At 35.6% G+C, this 21,210-nt stretch overlaps 1 protein-coding gene across 1 annotated transcript in view; it reads left to right on the top strand.

Moving 5' to 3' along the window:
• AHR (aryl hydrocarbon receptor) overlaps window positions 1–18,313 on the top strand; it is a 114,846-nt gene extending 96,533 nt beyond the window's left edge. Inside the window, exons 4-11 of the mRNA XM_063452397.1 lie at window positions 1,589–1,678; window positions 4,160–4,283; window positions 5,509–5,636; window positions 7,093–7,295; window positions 8,180–8,289; window positions 10,387–10,528; window positions 11,716–12,943; window positions 16,478–18,313. Of these exons, the coding sequence (XP_063308467.1) occupies window positions 1,589–1,678; window positions 4,160–4,283; window positions 5,509–5,636; window positions 7,093–7,295; window positions 8,180–8,289; window positions 10,387–10,528; window positions 11,716–12,943; window positions 16,478–16,639 (2,187 nt within the window). The 3' untranslated portion in view covers window positions 16,640–18,313. The remainder of the gene's footprint in view (window positions 1–1,588; window positions 1,679–4,159; window positions 4,284–5,508; window positions 5,637–7,092; window positions 7,296–8,179; window positions 8,290–10,386; window positions 10,529–11,715; window positions 12,944–16,477) is intronic.
• Window positions 18,314–21,210: the final 2,897 nt, after the last annotated feature.

The following is a 21,210-nucleotide window of genomic DNA, read 5'->3' as shown; positions in this document are numbered from 1 at the left end:
TGGTGCAGTGTTCTAAAATTCGGTCAATGTAAATGGATGCCAATGAAATCCGTAGGCACTTTCCCTTCGTGGTTTCTCACACCTTTGGTTTTTTTTTTTTTATACATCACTTTAGTATCAAGGTAAAATTAATCTTTTATTTGTAGTATTTATTTTGTAAACCTTGTTTATTTCAGACTGGCTATGCCAGACTTTTTAAACTATTCAATCCATAATTTAGAGAGATGGTAAGCTACAACCACGTGTCCTTGTATGAATAGAACTTTTTTTCAATTTTTGTTATTTTTACATTGGCTGTTTATACATATGCAATACATTAAAATGAAATGGGACAATTCCATTCTGGAGTGTTTGTTTAAAGTGAAGTTTTCTTAATAGACTAACATTAAAGGTATTTCGCATGATTTTAGATGCATTATATATGTAATTCATTAAAAATTGATGACCATTTCCTGCATATTGTGTCCCTTTTAAAGAGAATTGATCTAATCCACCTTCAGGGCTCACAGTCTATCATTGTAAACATTTCTCAGACAGGAGAGAGGAAATATTAATTTACATGATGCACTACAACGGCGTACAACAAATTATGATATAAACATATAGCACTAGAATAGATAAGCCGTTTGTGATTTGCTGTTAACTTGACTAAGTTTTTAAATTGCAGATTGATTGGTGTACCTTTTTATAATATTCCTGATGTCCGTGCCCACTTCTTCATGTAATCCACAATCTAGGTTTGCCTGGTAGGCTGATATTAACCTTTATCATATTATGTGATATGTTTAACCTTGTGTAATGCTAACTATATGTATTCCTGAATATGCACTATAACATGTAATGTTTTGTGGTGCTTTACATATAATTAGTGACTAGTTTGTTGTAGTATTTTGTTTGTTGTACTATTCTATAAATATATAGGTATATATCATTGTGTAGTGGGATTTTTAGATATGCTGTTCTCTGACCATACTTGTTAAATGTTTGCCTTTTCCCGATGATACCTCGATCAATAATAGGTTGATGGTTCAGAGGTTCTCTTGTTCATATTCTGCTGAGAGATTGAGCTCAGTAGGAGCGTGGTACCTTCATAGACGTGTTAAGTTGTTTTAAAGGGGAGTAGTCGGTCTACCTCAGTAAACAGGGAATCCTGTTTATGAGAGTATGTCTGACGAGGTGAAGCCGCTAGGTTTGTGTTGGCATTCAATAGTAATGGGATGTTATGAAAAGGAAGGCCAAAGAAAATGATTGCTGTGGATTAGGTAGGGGAAGACTGCAAAATCAGTCAGTGAATTTGCATCAAGTAAATGTCAAACATTTTGATTCTGAAGAGGTTTATATACTAAAACATTTGATCATTCTGTGCATCTGAATGCTCTGGCAAATCTAATTAACCAGACTTTCAAATTGGAAAAATATTCAATTCTAGTAGAAAGTGCATTGAATTGTAAGGTGGATCATAATGTTAGAAAGCAGAAATATGCAAAATAATATTGCCAGGAACATAAACTTAAAAAAAGTGTTACCAGTAGGGCTTGCCTTAAAATCTGCATTTGCACATTTAAATTTGATTATTTTACTATTTCAGGCTCTGAACGGGTTTGTGTTGGTTGTTGCATCAGATGGCCTCGTCTTCTTTTCTTCTTCCACCATCCAAGATTATTTGGGATTTCAGCAAGTATGTATTTTTTTTTATCGCTGCAATTGATGTAAATAGTAATCTTATTTTGTGGAAGGTTGTGATTTAGGTATAGATTTATCTAAATCAGTTTTTATTATTTGCTAGATTAATATTATAGACTTGTTATCAGACCCATATTGGGCTCAATTATAATTGCATTAAATAAGATTTAGTACTAGGGCTCTTAAAAAAAAAAAAAAAAAATGCCCCCTATTTGAACCTGTGTGTAGTGTCTATTGATTTATTAGATAAAGATGGAAACATGTCAAAAAAAGACAAATCTACCGATCTGGTATATGAATGAACACTGGAGTAAAGGAAGGGAACAACACAATAAACACAATAAACATATTGTCTATCATAATACGGACCAGCAATGATCCAAGTTGCTGGCACAGCTAATTGGTATTTATGGTGTATGTATCTGAGCAATATACAGTTCCGATACATAGAACTCTCCTTCATTTGCCATTTGCTACTCCCAAGCAAGAGGACATTTGGAAGACTGTTAAAACACAATTTTAGTTTAGATGTAGATGCCTATAGATGCTTAATAGCACAGTTAAATGGCAGATTTTAGTGGGGCATCAGACTGTTGGAATTATGAAGATAAACTTGAATTGTTGCCTGGAGTGCCCTTCAATTGCACTGCTTCATTAAAACTCTTTCAGACTTAGCCCACAGTTTTACATATCATCAACGTATCTAAACTGTTATTAAACAAACTCATTTATTCCCTTTAATTTGCCTTCAAGAATGTCCTGTGCCCTATTATTTTTCCAGCACGATGTCCAAGCTTTGAAAAAAAAAGTTGCGTGTGAAGTTCTAATTAAATACTATGACTTTGATTACTTTGGTATTTCCTCAGTATCAGCTGGCACAAATGGTGGTTTTAGATGCCAAGTGAAACAGAGGAGGGATTTTTTATTTTGTTTTGTTTTGTAATTTTGTTAGACTGCTTCAGTAAAAGGAGTAATTTAACAGCCTGTATTCGTATTGCATATGGCTGTAGTTTCAGCATAACCATCCAGACTGTAGGATCTACTACATAAATTAAAAAATAGATCTTCTTTTATATATATATATATATATATATATATTTATATATATATATTTATATATATATATATATATATATATATATATATATATATATATATATATAATTTATAGAAGACTATGATCTGCTGGAGGGTGGGGGACATTTGCTTTTAATGCAATTACTCAGTAAGTAAAGGTAAACGGGCATTAAGTACTTATTATAAACCCTACATATAACACCACAGTACCAACACTTATTTGTGAAAATCCCCAGTTACTTAAAACCCACCTTTCTTGTTTGTAAAACAATAATCAAGCCTTTTTGTGCTTCATATTCTTTTTTACGTTTAAATAAATGTTCTGCTTGCGATGTATAGTTTTTCTATTATCTTAGCCTTAGTTCACAAAATGTTTTGTTGATCGCTGTGACAAATATAAACCAGTGTAAATAGTAAATAAATAGAATAGAAATTGGCCCTATTTATAACATTTAGTGATACAGTATTTAGCTATTCTCTTTTAGAGTTTAATAGAAACTTCTGTAAAAGTTAGAAAGTAATTATACCTGTACAGAAAACATAAGCTCAATTTCTTCATTCTGTGCCAAAGCTAGGTTCTAAATGTACAACTCAGCATGTAAAGAATGTTCTCCAACTCATGGTGCCACCTTGAGTATTGCACCATCAAACATGCTGTAAACTCATTCCCTAAAACGTGTTGGCAACCTTTGGCACTTTAGATGCGTTGGACTACATCTCCCATAATTCTCTTACAGCCATAATGCTGGCAATTCATCAAGGGAGATGTAGTTCACAACAACTGGGATGCTGAAGGTTGCCTACCCCAGCTCCAAACCATTAACAGATATGTTTGTTTCTTTGATCAACCTGTTGATAACCGTTACACAGGGCCAACATATCCTGCAGCACCTTAAATTATAGAGGATATTTAGAAATGAAGAAGGCCATGCTCAATGAGTTTGAGGATTCGAGGTAGGCAGATATACAATAGTTTGTTAGATGACTTGCTCTTGGATTAAACATGGTCTGACCTGACTTTAAACCTTGGTATCCCAGTTTTAAGGCAGTGACTTAACCACTGCTCTAACTAGCCGATTTGTGTGAACTACAGGTTTCACAGGAGAATGGATGAATCCAATGAGGTTACACTGCAGTTTATCAATCCATTAAATTTGGTTGATTCACCCTGGCAAATTAATTATACGTCAGGTAATCAATTTAAAATGGTGTTACAAGGACTAGATTGATTTTCTGCCCAACTGTAGTATCTCTAGACCACGGCTCCCCCAGAACCAATGGATAATCATTAACCTGCAATTTAAAGGTGTGGTTTCCACTTTCATGTACATTGCATAGACTTTTTAAATTAGCCTATCGATTTGATTTTCACAACAATTTTTATTTCTCCTTGAACTAGTCTGATGTTATACACCAAAGCGTATTTGAACTGATTCACACAGAGGACCGGGTTGAATTTCAGCGTCAGCTTCACTGGGCTTTGGATCCAGTTCAGCCGTCTGATTCCAACCAGAGATCTCATGGTAAGTATCCAGGCCGAATTATAACCAATGCTATTACATGTGCTGAACAGATTTTTTATTTTCATTTCTAATATGGCAAATACAGGGCACTATACATTATGTATCTGTCCGTTTTAAATTAGCAAAGTACTTTAGCATGTACTGCATGAAAAAGTTTAGGTCATGGAATCTTTTTACATTTGGTTAGAATGTTCAAAGTATGCCGATGTCACACTCTGTGTGCATGCATTGCTGCTGCATGAGAAGCAGTGGGTTGGTGGATTGTGGCAATTGCAATGCATTTGCTACATACATGCTACATTTTTATTAGAATCATGGGAAAGGTAGTTGACAAATCTCCAGGACTGTGTTCGCTGTTACTGTTCTAGACCATTTGTCATTGTTAAATTGCAGGAGTAAAAATGTGCCGATTAATGAAAATGTGGTAATGGTAACATTTCACAAACTTTATTCCTTTGCATGTATTATTTTACTTTATTTTTAACACATTTCTAGAAGTTTAAAGGTTTACATCAAAGTACAAATAATTACATTTGATAGATTCAAATACAGTCACGTTTTAGGTTTAATCTCTAAATTAGGTAACCTGAACTAAATGTAATTGTACTGTGAAGCAAATAACCGAAGAAAAGGCACTTAGTCCTTAAAAAAAAATGTCATGCTTATTGTGTACCATCTTCTGGTATTCCAGACTAAGTAGCTCATATGGAAAGTAGCTATAAAGAAAATGCCAGATATTTTTAAAAACTAAAAAGGTTTCGAGCACTTCAATCCCACAGAACTCTCATGCAAACTGGATCAGTATGCACAGTTTATATTCAATGGGCTGGGTGAGACCAGACCTTCAAATATAATTGGAGTGATCCCTGGCCTTTAGCTCATCCATGAGGTTAGTATCGCTGATATTATGTTGAACAAGGATGACGATCAGTGTTCTTCCATAACTCGGCAAGAGTCCACCTTCCCAACATAATTAGGAAATGTTGGGGGGGGGGGGGGGGGATTGGGATAGGGAGAGCTATAAATATGGCATCTTCATGGCAAAAGAGAGGGCTGATCTGTGAATTCAGAACATGGTTGATAAAGAAGTATGATTGTCATACGCAATGCTAAGCAGCAAGATACTATGGCGAAGATTAAAATGTCAAGTTTTTGAAGATCAAGCTTAAATATGTTGAGATTTCAATATTGTGTGCAACTTTTTTTCCCCCCCCTTTCTTTGCAGATGATGACTTTTCAATGGTAACATCCTGTTACAAACCAGAGCAACTACCTCCAGAGAATTCATCTTTCATGGAAAGGAATTTTGTCTGCAGGTTAAGATGTCTTCTGGATAATTCTTCTGGATTTTTGGTAGGTGACTACTGTTTTGCTAATTCAGGCCTTGAGTGGCCAGTCCTTGACTTTAACCAGAAAATAATATAACTATTTTATAGTGGCTAAACTGTTCTGAATATATGTTTCCAATGTTAGTATAGGTTTCCAGTTTCCTTATATATGTGTTACTACTTTAGTTCAACATGTGTTATGATGTATTAAAAGTAGATTCCTATTTGATTGTAAAAACAGAAGACAATATTTATTCCCTTATTTAGGAGTTTACCACAAAAGGCCTTACTTAAACTGTTATTCACTAAATGAGTAAATTGGCAGGAATTGTTTGGGAAATATATGTTATGAACCAATGTTAGAATTGGATACATTGTTTATTTAGTGTTATATGTCCCACCTACGAGTTATTAAATATATCTAGGGTAATTGTTATTCATTGTTTTAGCTGGAATTTTTTTATTAAAGGTGTATATATATATTTTTTTTTATAGGAAGGTTCTTTTGTTTCCTCTTATTTGTGGAGCGTACATGTTATATATATTTTAGTTAGTTTTTCAATTGGCAGGAATACAAAATTAATTTCTCCAAGTCAGTCATATTAGTTTGTCTGTTTGAATTTTGAAATTCACTTTGAATACACATTGAGTTCACAATAATTCAAACTCTATTTTTTTTTATGTAACTTATTTTTATAGATGTAAATTTTCTTACTGAAATGTGAATGTTGGCAGTTTTCTTCAATTGTTTTTGTATTTTCTCAAATGTGTATTTTAGGAGGAAATAAACTTGCATTTCTCCTATAGAATTATTTTTTTTTATTTTTTTTAGAGAGCAAAGCAAAACATGCAGTTAAAAGCATTCCACACAAGTTAGGTGTAAAGTGTAGATCGGGTATTGTTATGCAGAATAAATTTTTTTTTAATCTTAATTTGTTTTTAATAAAACCTACGTTTCATTTTTTCCCTCCAAAATATTGATAAATCTATTATCACCAATATATCATAATGGTGTAATTACTAACACACAAAATAAATTCCTGTATCCATGAAACAGTGAAAAAAAAACCTTAGTCACATACCCCATTCTAGTGCTGGGTCAGCGCTCCGCCTCCTCCTATGTCATCCGATGGGGAGGGAGAAGCTAATGTACATGCGCGGCCAGCTCATTTTGCACTTCCCATAGGAAAGGATTGCTTCCTATGGGGATTTCACAAAGTTGGATGTCCTCATTCCACCCTGGATTGTCTCTTTAATATGAAGGACTTCACAAGAAGAACTATTTGGAAGACCTATGAAATGTTCGCTGTTGATTGCTAGTACAAGACATCTTTTGAGTAGCGTCAGACATACTTGAGAACCTCTCAGAACCAGATTGAGATTTGCTTTAGTTGCGACAAAAAACATATATACTTAAATAATAAGCTGTTTATCAACTACTTCTGGTTGTTCTCTAACCATATTTTATTATCATTCTTCAGGCTATGAATTTTCAAGGCCGTCTAAAGTTTCTTCATGGACAGAATAAGAAAGGGAAAGATGGGTCTCTAATCCCCCCTCAGCTTGCACTCTTTGCACTGGCAACACCACTGCAGTCTCCCTCCATCCTGGAGATCCGAACCAAAAACTTCATTTTCAGAACAAAGCACAAACTAGACTTCACACCTATCGGATGTGATACAAAGTAAGGACCATATTTTAATGTTTTCTTCATCCTCTTAACTTGCCTTTTTTAAAAATTTCTGTCATCGTTAAACCTATTCACCATCATATACCTTTTTAAGACTTGTCTATACCTGATTTTTAATAATTTTTTAATATTTACAGCTTTTTTTTTATAAAAATGAAATAGGAGGTTATCACCAAATTGTTGGCACAGAGCCATATATTATTTCCTGCACAATCTGCAATTGCCTATACCCGTTTTTAAAATATTTATAGCTTTTTTTTTTATCAAAAAAATGAAAAAAGTGGTTTTCACCTAATTTTTGGCACACTGCCGTTATTTAACGGTTTCCTGTGCAAACAACAAGTTTTGGAATCACATTTTCTGCATTTTTTTTCTTTTTATTTCTTTATTTTCATTAGGAATCGTTACTAAAATCATTTTAAAAATGTCTGCTTCCACAGTGTAAAAAAAAACAAAAAAAAACTGAAATTTTCAAGTGGTAAACTTACTATGATAAAAATATTTTTTTTTTACTGTTTAAGTGTTGTTGTCCTGTTACTCGGTGAGATGCAAATAGATTTTATATATTTCTGCCTATTATTATTTTTTAATCTTTTTTTGTTTTTATTAAGTATCTTTTCCAAAATGGGTCTGAGCATGAATACAATTCGTTGATGGTGCACATTGCCAGCAAACCATGTTACCATTGTGTATCTGCCGATGCCTCCAATTAACTTGGTACAATTCCAATGTTCTGATTATTCATTACATCATTGTTTTGGGCCTCAATCATCATTGGCTCTCCATGCACCTCCCCACCTCTTTAATGTAAAATGGGAACATTTTACTTTAAAAATGGATTATAATTGTTTTTTTTTTTTTGTGTGTTCCATTTGCAGAGGAAGTATAGTGCTTGGATATACAGAAGCCGAGTTATGTGTGAGAGGAACTGGCTATCAGTTCATTCATGCGGCAGATATGCTTTATTGTGCCGAGAATCATGTGAGAAGTAAGTAAGGAGCTCTCAATCTGATTTGTTGATTTCAAATCTGATGACTGTAAAGTATCTAAAGATGTATATATGTTATGTTACATTGTATTTGTACTACAGTAGATGCAGCAGACCAGTCTTTTGCAGGTTTGTTTTTAACATACTTGGATGTTATGTCAAAATGAATTCTAAAACCTTGCATTATATTTTTTTATTAGTTTATACCTAGTCCAAAACTGTCAACCTTGGCACTGGTATCTTTTCTGTGTAGCTTCTGTTAGCGCCTTTTCCCAGAGATGAAGGCAACACGTGTATCACAAATGCATGTGCAATAACACAGGTCATTAAGAAATTAGATGTCCACCTTGTTAAAGGCAAAAGAAAATATTTGGTTCTTGTAGACTTTTTGTTAAGACTTAGTGAAAACCAACTGTATTTGATTTCGACTTAATCCATCAAGAACAAATTGAAGGGGCAATATTGCCATACGGTAAGTGTAGCATTTATTGCAGCTAATGGCGAACAACATTTCTCTCTTGATCAGGTGTGCCTTGAGGGACACTATAGTCACTGTAACTGCTTCATCTCATTGAAATGGTTTTTGTATCTGGAGTCTCACGGCACCATCCTTTCATTCAGCAATAAATCTTAATGGTTTAATGCTACACAAGAGTCACTTGCAGTCCATCCACTCTGTGCTGCTTGGAGTAATGAGGCACCATTAGCTGGAACAGCAATGGGTGGCTGTAATTGAATACTTTCAGACTATCACAATGCCCATTGCTGGTATGAATTGGTATGGCTAGAGGTAAGTGTGTAATCTCCACCATAGGCACACCTCTAATGAGGGCTTCTGGGTGGCCAGGGGCCCAGTGTTAAATTGTTCAAAAATGGTTTAGCACTGAATGGAGGATGCCAGGGATGCCAGGCACTATAACCAATTCTGTGAGATGAAAGGTTATAGTTCCAGCAGTTGTCTTTTTAAGACCTAGTGTCAAAAGTTAGGCCATAGCACAGGAGTTTTATTGACTCTGCATTAAGCATATGGTCCCAGATTTTCATTTTATTAGAACTGCTAATAAGCTGGGGGAGCACAGAATTAGTATGAGTGTGGTTGAGAAAAGATTGCGATGTTCCGTGGACCGTGGTAGATGAAATGTTGCCTACTGTTTAATGCAGGAGGAGTAAAATGGGAACATTTGATGTTTGGCTGTGTATTTTATTTATTGATTTGGGCTGAAAAAAAACAAAGTAATATGAGCGGTTCATTGGAGCAGGAGTAGACGGTTATGAAGTTGTGGTGAGATGGAAATTTAAACACAATATGTGCAATCTTTTATTACTAGGAATAAGGAAAGTTTAGGAGAACATATAGTTGTGCAGGAATGAAAGGGGTTCTGGGAGATGGTTAATAGATGTTTATTTTTCTAGCACTCATTAGCAATACCATCCATTTTTTACTAGGTAAGTTTTAAATGGGAACACATTTCAACAAACGTATTGCAAGTAAAATGACACCATATTTTTCAGTATTTGCCTTCAGTGAATTCCAGCAGATGTCAACTGCTCCTCTTTTCTCTTTCCCCTAACCCAAGTGTTTTGTTTTTTTTTCTTTGTGGATTATGTTTTTGTTACAATATTTTGGATAGTGATAATTCTGTTGTAATTGTGAACCTCCCATACAAAATACTGTTATTGAATATGGCTGTTCTTTTAATCAAACTGAATAATTGCTTACCAAGTGAATACTGTTTAAAAGGTTACTTTATGTTTAAAAAAACATGCCCATCTAATATTAATAGACTAATATAAACAGTTATTGACATATTTACAAATGTGCTATGGTATTCGGCCAATAATGGTGGAGTGTCCCCAACAAATGGGGAAATGGTAGAGGAACTTACTTGCCATCAATATTATCAAGACTAAATGTGAAATGCTGCTATAACGATTAAGACATGTTTGATTACTGGTGGGATTATACGGTTTGTTTTTTTAAAGACAATATTGTCTACTTCCTAGCAAATGAAAATAAAATTTGAGCTAAAATACTTTGTTCTTCTATTATTATTATTATTATTATTATTATTATTATTATTATTATTATTTTTTTAGTGATCAAGACTGGAGAAAGTGGCATGACTATATTCAGATTGCTTACTAAAGAAAGTGGATGGGCCTGGGTTCAAGCAAATGCACGCCTTGTCTACAAAAATGGACGGCCAGATTATATAATTGCAACACAAAGACCTCTTTCGTAAGTGATGTTTTTAAATAAAGAAACAGCCTGATATTTGTGCTTGGAGAACTGTGTGCTTTCATGCAAATTGCTAGCTTACCACTAAGACTAAAAAATGAAAAAAATTGCATTACATGTAAATGCAATGCAAACTTGTGTATTCTATTGTAAGATACTGATCTGAGCTCCTATTCGTGTTGTCAGTGTATTATGGTAAGATTTGATTAGAAATATCAGCATGCCGTTAATGGCAGATACCTTTTTAAAACTGAAAGCTTTTAGCTTAAAATCAGTGATTCACAGCTGTTTGTGTCTTTTTTGATGTTATTAATATAGCAAGCATACTTGCCTATGGCTGCTGAAATCCATGTTTATTCAGAAATATCAGACATCATAGTAATGTTTAGCCATAAATAGTTTGCATGCATATAAAAATAGAATTAACCCATGAGGGTGGTTGACAAACCTCACTATGGAGACCTGCATAAACACAGTTGTTGGTCAGCATCTTTGCTCAGTAAGTGTTATACTGGGGAAGAATTAGATTTAAGGTCTAGTACAAAGGCACATTAATACTCCATTCATAGTTTTTAAAAAGCCAAATATCATAGAGTGCATTTTTAGTTAAAAGTTTATTTATCTGGGGACTATGCATCCAAGTCTAGACACACCATTGTCTGTCCTCCAGGAAACCATGCATTCTCTTGCATTTGATATGATATATTTTTTAGTGCATTTTAAAGGCAGTTCTCTTTCTAAGTTCTCTTGATAAATTGACCAATTTTTTTGTAGGAGAAGAAAGGGGCAGCCTCCTGGCCACTGATCCAAAAATGGATGGGGTTTGTTAGTAACAGATAGTAGCCATATATCTATATGGATAAACAGTAACCGTCTTTAAGACACACTGAGGTCAGACAAAAACTTTATATCATGCACATTGGGATGTTGTCTGTTGAGTTTATTTGGGGTTCCCACTGCTCATGAGCAATCACAGACATTTATGGCTTCTGATACTTTACTGAGCACAGAAAGCAAGACGTTCACATCTGTTTTACACTATAAAAGCAAGACCGTAAAAAGGGGCATGTAAGAGACGCTGAGGACAGACAAAATATTTCTATTGCAAAGCTGTACAAAAGAAGCACAATAGTTTTCTCCATGTTGGTATCAATTCATATAGTGTCCTCCTATATTTTCTTTTTCAGAGAGGAAGAAGGAGCAGAACACTTAAGAAAGCGAACCTCACAGCTGCCTTTCATTTTTGCAACTGGCGAGGCAGTTTTATATGAGTCTTCCTTTCCTTTACAAGGAATCATAGATCCCGCTCAAAATAAAAAGGGTTCTTCAGTCAAAGGACATGCGTCTGCCAAAGTTGAATACAGTGAGGTTAAATCTTCCTCTCTCCTGGCTGCCGTGCTTAGACAGGATGAATCTGTGTACATTTGTCCACCAGCTCCAAACACTTTTTCCTTTGAAGCCTTATATACAGACACCAGAAATGAACTAAGCAATAACGTTACCAGTGGCTGGCAAGATAATTGTATACCAGTAGCCAATAATCATCTTAAAAGGGAGGATCCCTCATGTTCCCAGGTTAAGGATGTAACCCACACTTCTGAACAGATGGACAAGAATAATGAGATTTATAACATTATGAGCAGCCTTGGCATTGATTTTAATGATTTGGAGATGATCCAACAAGACGATGCGTTTTTTAGGAATGAATTTGAGTATCCGGATTTAGGTGACATTGACGTGGCAGATGAAATTCTGACTTATGTTCAAGAATCTCTAAATAGAAAATCAGACTGCATGTTTGTGAACAATCTTCAGCAAATGCCTTGTGTACCAGACCCACCAACCATGACACACGTGGAACCTTTGGATGCACCACAAATGCATCAGCAGAAGCCAAATCAAATGATGCCACAACAGCTGTGTCAAAAAATGAAGCATATGCAAGTCAATGGCTTGCTTACAAACTGGAACTCTGTAAACAGCTCCCCTCTGTCATACCAAGTACAACAGCCAGAGCAATATATTTCAAGTATGGAAACTGTGGCACAAGACTTTTACAAACCTGAACTGAACAGTGCTCCTTTTACTTGCAAGCAGGAATACATGCCTTATCAGGAGCCAATGCCCATAGTGCCACTGCCCACGAACCTTACACAGATGGACTTTGACCTTGGAAATGTTGAAAGGCCAGCATATCCTGCATCTTCAAACATGGATGGCTTTCTGGAATGTTTAACACAGACCCCTGAAATCCAGGATTGTGGGTTAAACGCACAGACTGTTTTGATGACTCCTCAGCCTTGTTATTCTGGTGCTGTGTCCCTTTATCAGTGCCTATCGGAACCTCAGCCATCCTGTCTGAACCCAATGCAGTATAACGCTGTGATACCATCTCAGCAACAGTTATTAAACAAAGTAAGTTGCTCTATAAAAATAATAATCTAGATATGTGTATATTCAAGTGCCTTAATGAATGTTAAAATGTTGGCATGTGCACGTTTATTTAATGTATTTCTCTTCACAGAAGTGTGTGCATCCATTTGTTTACTTTCTGACTTCTTGATATCACTTTATCCTCTAGTGGTTTGTTTTATATTAATTAAAAAAAAAAATTTAAGAAGCATAAACTTTGTTTTTTTTATCAAATCAAATTCTGAAACAATTCAATAAAACAGCTACTATGCATACATAATTTTTTTTTAAACAAATGTAAAAGCAATTATGCAAGCGCTTAGTAGATCCATCCTTAATGAACAAAATTGTCAGGGTTCGGCAAGTGCCCGTTCATATGACTAATGCAGAAGATATTACCCTTCAGTGTCCAAACATACAAATAAATCTGGCATGTACAGTTAAAGCTAGCAACAGCCTTCAATGAAGAAGCAGTGTTATAAAAACTTCAGTCCCGCAATTTTGTATCCGATTTTCGGCAGGCGCAGATATGTCCCAGTACATTTTGCAAATGTGAGTATGCACCGGTTTGGTTTACCACCAGGCACTATCCCTGGAATTAAGGTTTAATTCCAGTCGGCATCCTCCAGTTTTCCATGCTTCCACTTCGGCTCCACAAGATTACATTTTCTGCAGCATATCAAAAAGCTTGTGATACTGTCCTGCGCATAGATAATTTCCCCTTTCAATGCCTGAGTGCTCTTGCATGTGCCTGAGGCATCATGAGATGCAACACAGAAATGCAGTGGAAGTAAGGATGTCATTTTTTTGTTTGTTTTGTTTTTTTACTTGCCTCTGTCGCTTTGTTCACCCCACATTGAAAAATTGTTTACTGGAGGTAATGGGTTGTTACAATAAGTTCCAAAAAAAGGTGTTTGTGTTTTTGTTCACTCCACCAGCTTGTTTCCTGCCATTGATATGGTGCCTCTGCTTGAAAATTAAATACTGTATGCCATTTATTTCACTTATGTACCAAAAAAAAAAAAATCACAGCATACAAGGCCATCTCTCCTGTCAAGCTTGAATCACTTTGTAATTAGACATCACGCACAAGCATATTTCATTAAGCAGCTGTTTAAATCATCACAAACAAAACACCTCCCTGTTTAGCATGTCATGTGAGTAAACGTTTATGCTGAAAATTGTTTTAATTTTTTTGCTTGATTTATAGTGGTATAATATATAATTTGCATATTTTGTAACCTGTTCATTTTGTTTTGTTTCCTGTGATGACTTTTAAAGATCAAAGTAAAATATTATAGTTTTGATAAAAATGTTTTACATGATAAAACCAGAAAGTTACAGAACCAGTTACTTGTGGTTGATAAGCTTCTGTGAAATATGATCGAGCGAGGACAAAGTTGGTGATTTCTTGGCAAAAAATGGCAGTGCTTTGCTTCTGTGGTTAAGACCAAACATGTCTTCTCTGTTCAGTTGCAAACAATATTAATATAATTATGTGTAACGCTTTAAGGACTAAATGATAACATATAACCTTGACAGCATTATGAGAATCACACGGCACATCTTTTCTAGTCTTTGAGGTTTATTCACAAAACACCGACTTCTAATGAGTTAAATTGCAAAGTTTGGTCAAAAATAGCGCATTTGATCTGGGTATTATTCCTTCCGTAAGTAAAGTGAATCTACTCTCTATAAAATAATCATTACTAGTAAAAAAAACAACCAATTTGAATAGCATTTTAGTGTTCAAATGCAAATTTACCATTGGTGAATACAGATTTGTTCCCTTTTGCATACTACTATACTACTGATATTCAAACTCTAAAGTTCCTCGTGTAGTTGATTTTCTTTGACTGTCATCATATAATGGGATTTGCACAACCACTTATTATAAAAAATTGGGAGAATATGTTGGAATATGCATACATCCACTCAAAAGAATAAATAGGCACATGTATTCTGAAGTGTTTCGGCAGGCTACAATAGTCAACTGATCCTCATCTTCCCTCACAATCTGTATCTATGGCTACAAACTTTTCTAATCTTATATCTGTCAATATTGTATGACTTTATGTAAGAATTGGGCAGTTGTGGTATAATTTAGTGGCCTCTCATGCAAAAACATTATCGTCAAAATTTTCCATCAAAATTATAATTCTGCATTCTTCTTGCAGACCAGTCATATGCAACTAGCCAGGCCTTAACTTACTAGTCACTGCAAGATTGGGATGTATTTGTACTCATCAGGGCAACATTTTCACTCTCCAAATGCTAATTGAAATTGTGAGTCATGTATGTATATGCCTCTCAAAAAATTTAATAAAAATTACGGTTATGCATATCCTGCATTTCTCAAGTTGGACCTTGAGGAGTCCTCCTTGGGCACAAAAACTCAATAAATCACGTTTCCACAACTATCCCAGAGTTCCCAGCTTGATATGCAAATGAGCACAGACGGGCATCGTGTTTCAGACTTCATTCTGCAGATACCCTTAGTAATGGATACTGGTTTAAACACCGCTTTAAAAAAAAAAGTGAAAGAAAAATATATTAAATTACTTCAGAAAACACAAATATATGAAGGAATAAATATATTTAACCAAACCAAAAGGTATTCATTATAGAAAACCATTGCATAGGTGAATATACATAACTCATCTCTACTGGAGCAGCAAAGAAAGAGGAAGGAGATTGGGGAATCGTTCACTATATAGATTATGCTGGATGCTGATTGGCTACTGAGTTCCATTTCAGTTACTGTTTTTTGTCTTATTCACTAAACTTTATTGAAAAAGAATGTATTTGCTGCTGGAGTTAAGTAAAGAAAGTTAATGCATAGTACGAGCATCCTGTCTTGCTATAACATGCAAAAGGACCAGTGACCAGAAAGCAGCTATGGACCACGTGAGTCTGATCAACATGGTGCTGCTTCTGGTCTGGAAATTGAAGGCTCCCTGAGAGAAAAATTACTGTTACGCCGTATTTAAAATAGAGTATATTGCTAGTATATGCAGAAATGCAGTAGGACATCTGAAACACAATGCATTACTGTGCTCATCAGCATATCAAGCTGGGAACTCTGGGATAGTTGTGGAAACATTAGTCCTCGTGTTTCTGAGCCCAAGGAGTGATATTTAGTGATATGAAGGGAGAGGAGCTAGGGAGACAAACTATGCAAAATAACCACTCTGTTTATTTCTCTTAATTCCCTCTCCTTCCATATATGTTTTGGGAGAGAAGGTTTAAATTCTGCTACTAATATGCAACAGGTCCTTGGCATGTATGTCTCAATGCTGTCTTCTGATCAGGACCCCAGTGCCACCATGCTTTACAGTGCTGGATTTGGATTTAGGATCTTCCTATTATTTCAAAATAAAAATCAAAAGTTATGTGTTCTTTGTGAAATTATGCAGTATGTGTTCTAGAAATGTAAAAAAAAAGACTTCTAACGTGAACTTTTTTCCTTTTCTTTTTTTCCTTCCCCCCTCCCCTCCCCCCCCCCCCCCCCCCCCCCCCCCTCCCCTCATTTTACAGTTCCAAAATGGTTTTAGTGCTGGAAGTGTGAATGAAGCTTACACAGCACCCATCGATGTGGTTAACAGTACTCAGACTTCTACACACATACCATCCCACCTTCACCACCATCCTGCAGATTCCAAATGTTACCCTGACTTACCATCGAGCGGATACATGTAAATAGATGTGCGGAGGGCAGCATTGGTGCATGCTCTTATGTGTTGTTTTTCTGTTGGCCTCAATAAACAAAGACTCCAAGTTGAAAAATGCTTTAAAGTAACATTGCAACCTAAAAAGTTTATTTAGACTATTTGCACTTTGTAGGCCACAGAAGTCTACGGCTTACACGTTGGACAGGGCTGGCCGGTTTTTGGCTGCATCTTATGAAATCATGCTTTGGAGAAACAGAGCTCTTCTTATCCCTTTCTGAGAAAAACAAAAGATATGTAATATTTTAAGTGAAATTACAGTCAAATGTATTTTTACAGTTTTCTTGTGTATCATATCAAGCAGCAACATAAGATAAGGCAAACAATCCTTTTATTTAACCCTTCACTGCTGTACAATTTTATATTGAAACATTAGAGCACTTAAGGCCTTAACTACAATGGCGCATTGTAAGTTTTATTATATTTTGATCATTTTTTTTCCCCCCATTACACAGTATCTTGTTGAATATGTCACAAGCTTCCTTATTGTCAGTCATCAATATTACAGGCAATAATTATATATATCGGGAGGGAGAAGGGAGAGATCTTCTTAAATAGTGGAATACTGATAACATTTATTATCCATTATAATTATTATTACTTTTTTATCTGATTTCCCCATTAATAATTATTAGCTTGAAATTACAAAGAAAAAAAAAAGTCTGCATTAACTTAATTTAACAAGATTGAATGTTAAAGTGGCAGTCCTATTTCCTTTTCTTGTCGTTAATTGTTTTGGGGTTTGTTTGTTTTTTAGTTTTTTTTTGGCATTCTCAAACCTAGATCATGCAAAGAGCATCATTAGTCTGTGATGAATATAAAAAGATATTAACTGGAATGATCAATTATAACTGTTCCCAACACCTAGTTAGCATTATCTCATTTACCCTGACTTGGTAACACTCATTTTATATTCTGTAACTTTACCATATTATCCAGGTGTTACATTTAATCTGTAGGTAATTCTATCAGCATATTTTTTGGCTGTAACACAACTTCAGACAGGTTAGTTGGAACAGAGAGTTTGTCGAAACAACTTATTTACTGTTTAGAAAGTGACCTTTGCAAAGGGCAAATCAATACATAGAAATTTCATTATGTAAACATTTTTGATAATGTCAAACATTTTGCTCCTAGCACCTAACTTTCGGGGGATTTAATACAGGTCTCATTAAATGAAGCCATCTCTCTCTCAAAGAAAAAAAAAAGTAAAATTTTATACCTTACTGCTAAACTATTCCGGTTTTCTACTACTCCTTTTTAAAATACCCGTGTGTCAGGTAAATTGATACTTTATTTGAAAATCTAATTTTACTGTATTTTTCTTATGAGTTATTATACAAATCCTGAAGATGACCAAAAGCATAGAGAAACACATTTTGTTTGTGTTGACAGCAGTGTGTGTGTATATATTTAATCTCAGGACTTAAAAAATCCCAGGTGCCAGGTTGCCATGATGACTAGGAATTTTGTCCTGGTGCGTCCCCCTCCCCTTGTGAGCAAGAAGAGCAAAGCAACTCCACACTGGAGCCTAGGGAAAGGATCCAGTCCAGCTTTCCCAAAGGTAGGGAGGCTGGGTTGACATAAATGAATACAAATTATAATTTGTGTGTGTATGTGACTGTCTGTGAGGGGGTGTCTGGCGGTCTGGCTGTGAGGGGGTGTCTGGCGGTCTGGCTGTGAGGGGGTGTGTCTGGCGGTCTGGCTGTGAGGGGGTGTGTCTGGCGGTCTGGCTGTGAGGGGGTGTGTCTGGCGGTCTGGCTGTGAGGGGGTGTGTCTGGCGGTCTGGCTGTGAGGGGGTGTGTCTGGCGGTCTGGCTGTGAGGGGGTGTGTCTGGCGGTCTGGCTGTGAGGGGGTGTGTCTGGCGGTCTGGCTGTGAGGGGGCGTCTGGCTGTGATGGGGTTTCTGACGGTCTCTCTTATGGAAAAGGTCTTTTTACTCACTTTTTTCGCACGCTGTACCAGTCTTGCTGCAACTGGTCTGCCTCCATGGATGAGATAATCAATCTTGATGATCTCAGCCTATTACATGCTTTCCTGCAGGAAACATTGGGCGGATATTGAACATTTGCAGCATAACTCTGTGCTGTGCTAATCAGCATCTCCTCATATAGATGCATGGAATCAATGTATCTCTTTGGGATACGTACAGCGCCTCCATGCAGTGCATGGAGACACTGAATGTGCAGCACTGGATCTGGAAGCACTTCTAGTGACCATCTGCTTGTCTACCACTAGATGTGTTCCTAGGCAACAAAGTAGACACTGCCTTTTCTCTGAAAAGTCAGTGTTTACATTGAATGACTGCAGGGACAGGCTGTAGACACCAGAAAAACTACATTAAGCTGTAGTGGTTCTGGTGCCTATTGTGTCCCTTTAAGATCTGTTATTTTTTTCTCATTGAAAATAAAGCTTTGTTAGTTTAAAAAAACAAAACAAAACTGGCTCCTAACTTTTTACCTGGCGCCAAGATTCAAACACATTTGTCAAGCTTTGGCAAAAAAATATATATATATATCCCATTACTCCAAGTACTTTTAAAGTATTTGAACAAATGTGTGCCATGTAGTTCGGTAGTGGTGACCTCATTTTATCGGCTTACTGTTCTTAAAAGTCTGAAAGCATGGGCTAGGTGCTTAGAGTTCCCTGAAGAAAATAATTCCTACGTAAATAGATATTATCAAAATTATTCTGTAGACTAGCGTGTTCATTTTATTATATATGTTTGACTACCTTTTGCATGTGAATAATGTCCTGTACAAAGCTAATAATCCACATTTGTACAAGGCTAGCTATGTGCGCAAAATCCACCTGCAATTTTTTTTATCGTAATGACAGATCACGTTGTGCATTTACCAATTACGTTTGTTTGAATGCCAGTGGGATTTGTAGCACCATGTGTTCTGTTTCCCAGTGGCATATAAAAAGAAAAAATCTTAAGTCTTGTGAAAAGCACTGCCACTTTAACTGTGCAACATTTTTTTTTCTCCCTCTACTACTGGATATGAATTTATAGTATTTATGTTCCTAACTTTTACATTCTTTTAAGGTCAGAATTTGCTACATTACACCACGTGCATTTCCATTTGCCATACACTTCCTTGTAAATATGGGTTCACAAAGCGGTGGATATTTTTTTTCCTATTGCCATCACAGCTTGAAAGGTGACTTTTGGGTAAAACACCACAGGTGTTTATATACTCCTTCGTGACCTTGGGTACTCTGGGGACATAAGGATAATACTTGGCAAAGTAATGGTTGACCTTTGTCTGGCTGAGAATCACCAGAGATGCAGCCCACAATATCTATATTTGTAAGAGTTTAGTTATCATTTACATGTATAAAATATACACACATAGACACCTAGGAATGGAGTGTTCTTTTAAACTCAAAAATCATCCCCACTTCCACGCTGTACAGGAGTCTGCATGGCTCAATCTGTAAAGTGCAGCTGAGTAGCAGGTAGGAGGAGTAGTTATTGAAGGCACTGCACTTATATTGGGTTATATTCAAAACTTGTTTTGGCCAGACAGTTATTCTTACTGTACATGAGTAGTATGCCCCGTACACTACTGGTTGCATTCTGTTGTCATTTTGAGAATCTGCATTCCCGAAAATATTAGGTGATTCCTTACAGACTCAACCAGAGTATATTTGACTGTTTTAATTATTATTTTAATTTTATACTTGCTGCATTTTTTAAATTGGTATTTGGTTTTACATGAACTAATTTTAGGTGTGGCAAGTCAAGGGACACCTTCTAGTTTCTAATAACCAACCAACCATCCATAATTCTAAATCTATTGAGATGACCCTAACCATTCATTCTAATGTTATAACTTTACATGCAAGCCACACAACCCATGGTAACATATACTTGGTTCTACAACATTCTAAAATGTTTGCTGAGTTTTGAGAAGGTTTGTACAACTCTTTTATTCAAGAAAGTTAAGTTTATTAGGGAAGACTAGAAAATATATATATTTTTTTTTAAGTTGAGACATAAGAGACAGTCTTAACTTGTATAATGCTGCAAAACATTTATCTATTTTTTTTCTCTAAAAACTATTGATAATTACCAAGCAAGCAGCTAATTATTTCGCCAAACACTATACATATATACACATTTAGTTGATTCCTGGAGAATCTCTTTAATGTGTAAACTGTTTAGACCACCTTGTTCAAACAGTGGGGATGTACCGCGAAGGTACAATTTTGGGTCCTAGTCCATGGAAGTAAAAAAACTTTGCTAATTATTCTTAGATTCATTTTTTTGTGTATTTTTCATTGCTGAGTGCAATAGAAATGTCAGTTTTTGTTTTTTTGTTTTTTTCCTGTTCCACATTCTACATCCTTTCTTGTTAATCATGTGTTGTTTGTCTGTTTACTTCTAATACCGAAGTGTGTTCTTAATGAATATCTAAACATACACAATAAAAGCTATTGTCTCCTTGGAGATGCTTATAAAATTGCCCAAACATTTTACAGATTGTAGACAAGCTGTATATTGTATATAAGCTGTAAAGTGAAAATATTTTGTTAC

This window comes from Pelobates fuscus, chromosome 4, assembly GCF_036172605.1.
Source record: "Pelobates fuscus isolate aPelFus1 chromosome 4, aPelFus1.pri, whole genome shotgun sequence".
NCBI lineage: Eukaryota > Metazoa > Chordata > Amphibia > Anura > Pelobatidae > Pelobates > Pelobates fuscus.
The sequence above is the reverse complement of the archived record's forward strand: the minus strand, read 5'-3'. Positions and strand labels throughout refer to the sequence as shown.